Source organism: Ixodes scapularis, unplaced genomic scaffold (genome assembly GCF_016920785.2).
Source record: "Ixodes scapularis isolate PalLabHiFi unplaced genomic scaffold, ASM1692078v2 PGA_scaffold6__148_contigs__length_123643588, whole genome shotgun sequence".
Taxonomy (NCBI): domain Eukaryota; kingdom Metazoa; phylum Arthropoda; class Arachnida; order Ixodida; family Ixodidae; genus Ixodes; species Ixodes scapularis.
In genome coordinates, this window is record NW_024609881.1 from 101,395,678 (window position 1) to 101,396,652 (window position 975).

Sequence of the window (975 nt, forward strand, 5' to 3'; positions counted from 1 at the left end):
AAACTGGCCTTATTGTTTAGATGGTACATGCCATTATTGTCTAATTTACAAGCTCAATTTCCGTCAACGTGGGTCAAAAACTACCGCATAGACACGTGTAAGGGCCACATTTTTTTTTCAAGAAATGAGGACCAATTTTTAGGGTGCGGCCCATACACGCAACGTGCAATTCTTAAAGTAAAAAGAATGTACCAGATAGCGAACGAAGAGTGTTTATTGCAGTACACGGCATATGTGCTTAATCGTCGTCGCTCAACGAGTCCTCAGACTCGGAGTCCAAGGTGGTCTGTTGCGCAGCATCGTCCTCCCACAAGCAGTCGTCTTCAGTACCATCCAAGCTGTTGGATATACCGGTGACCTTAAAGCTTCGGGATACAACGTCCGTCGATACCGAGCTCCACGCTAACAGGATCCAACCGAGAACAGTCGCAAGCGGTGCCCTCTTCAGCCGTCCGGTCGGCGTCTGCTCATGGCTGCCGCTTGCCATCCATTGAGTGTAGAGCCTTCAGAATTCAATCTTAAAAGGTCGATTTACGCTGACGTCCAACGGCTGCAGCATTCCAGTGAGGCCGCCCGAAATCACGGCCATGTCTGTGCCGACACGGCGCAGCTGTTCCTTCACCTCATCGGTAAGGTGACCGCGGAAGCTGTCTAACACTAAAAGTGACCATTTGGCCAACAACGCTCCCGGTCGGTTTTGCTAAATACATTTCACCCAGTCGAGCACCAAGTCATCGTTCATCCACCCCTTTTCTTGGGCTCGCACTATGATTCCCTTGGGGAACACTTCGTTGGGAATCCTCTTCCTTTTCAACACAACGTACGGAGGTAACTTACGCCCATCCGCGGTCACACAAAGCATCACGGTGCAGCGTTGGCACTCAGCGCCAGTGGTCTGCACGGTGACGCTCTTCTTGCCTTTCAGCTCGACTGTGTAGTTCTCCAGACAGTCAAACCATACAGGAGTTTGATCAG

The 975-nt window shown here is 50.7% G+C and overlaps 1 protein-coding gene across 1 annotated transcript in view; it reads right to left on the reverse strand.

Moving 5' to 3' along the window:
- Positions 1–238: 238 nt before the first annotated feature.
- The window catches only part of LOC121838551, a 10,482-nt gene continuing 9,745 nt past the window's right edge, over positions 239–975 (reverse strand). Inside the window, exon 3 of the mRNA XM_042294865.1 lies at positions 239–338. Within this exon, the coding sequence (XP_042150799.1) occupies positions 239–338 (100 nt within the window). The remainder of the gene's footprint in view (positions 339–975) is intronic.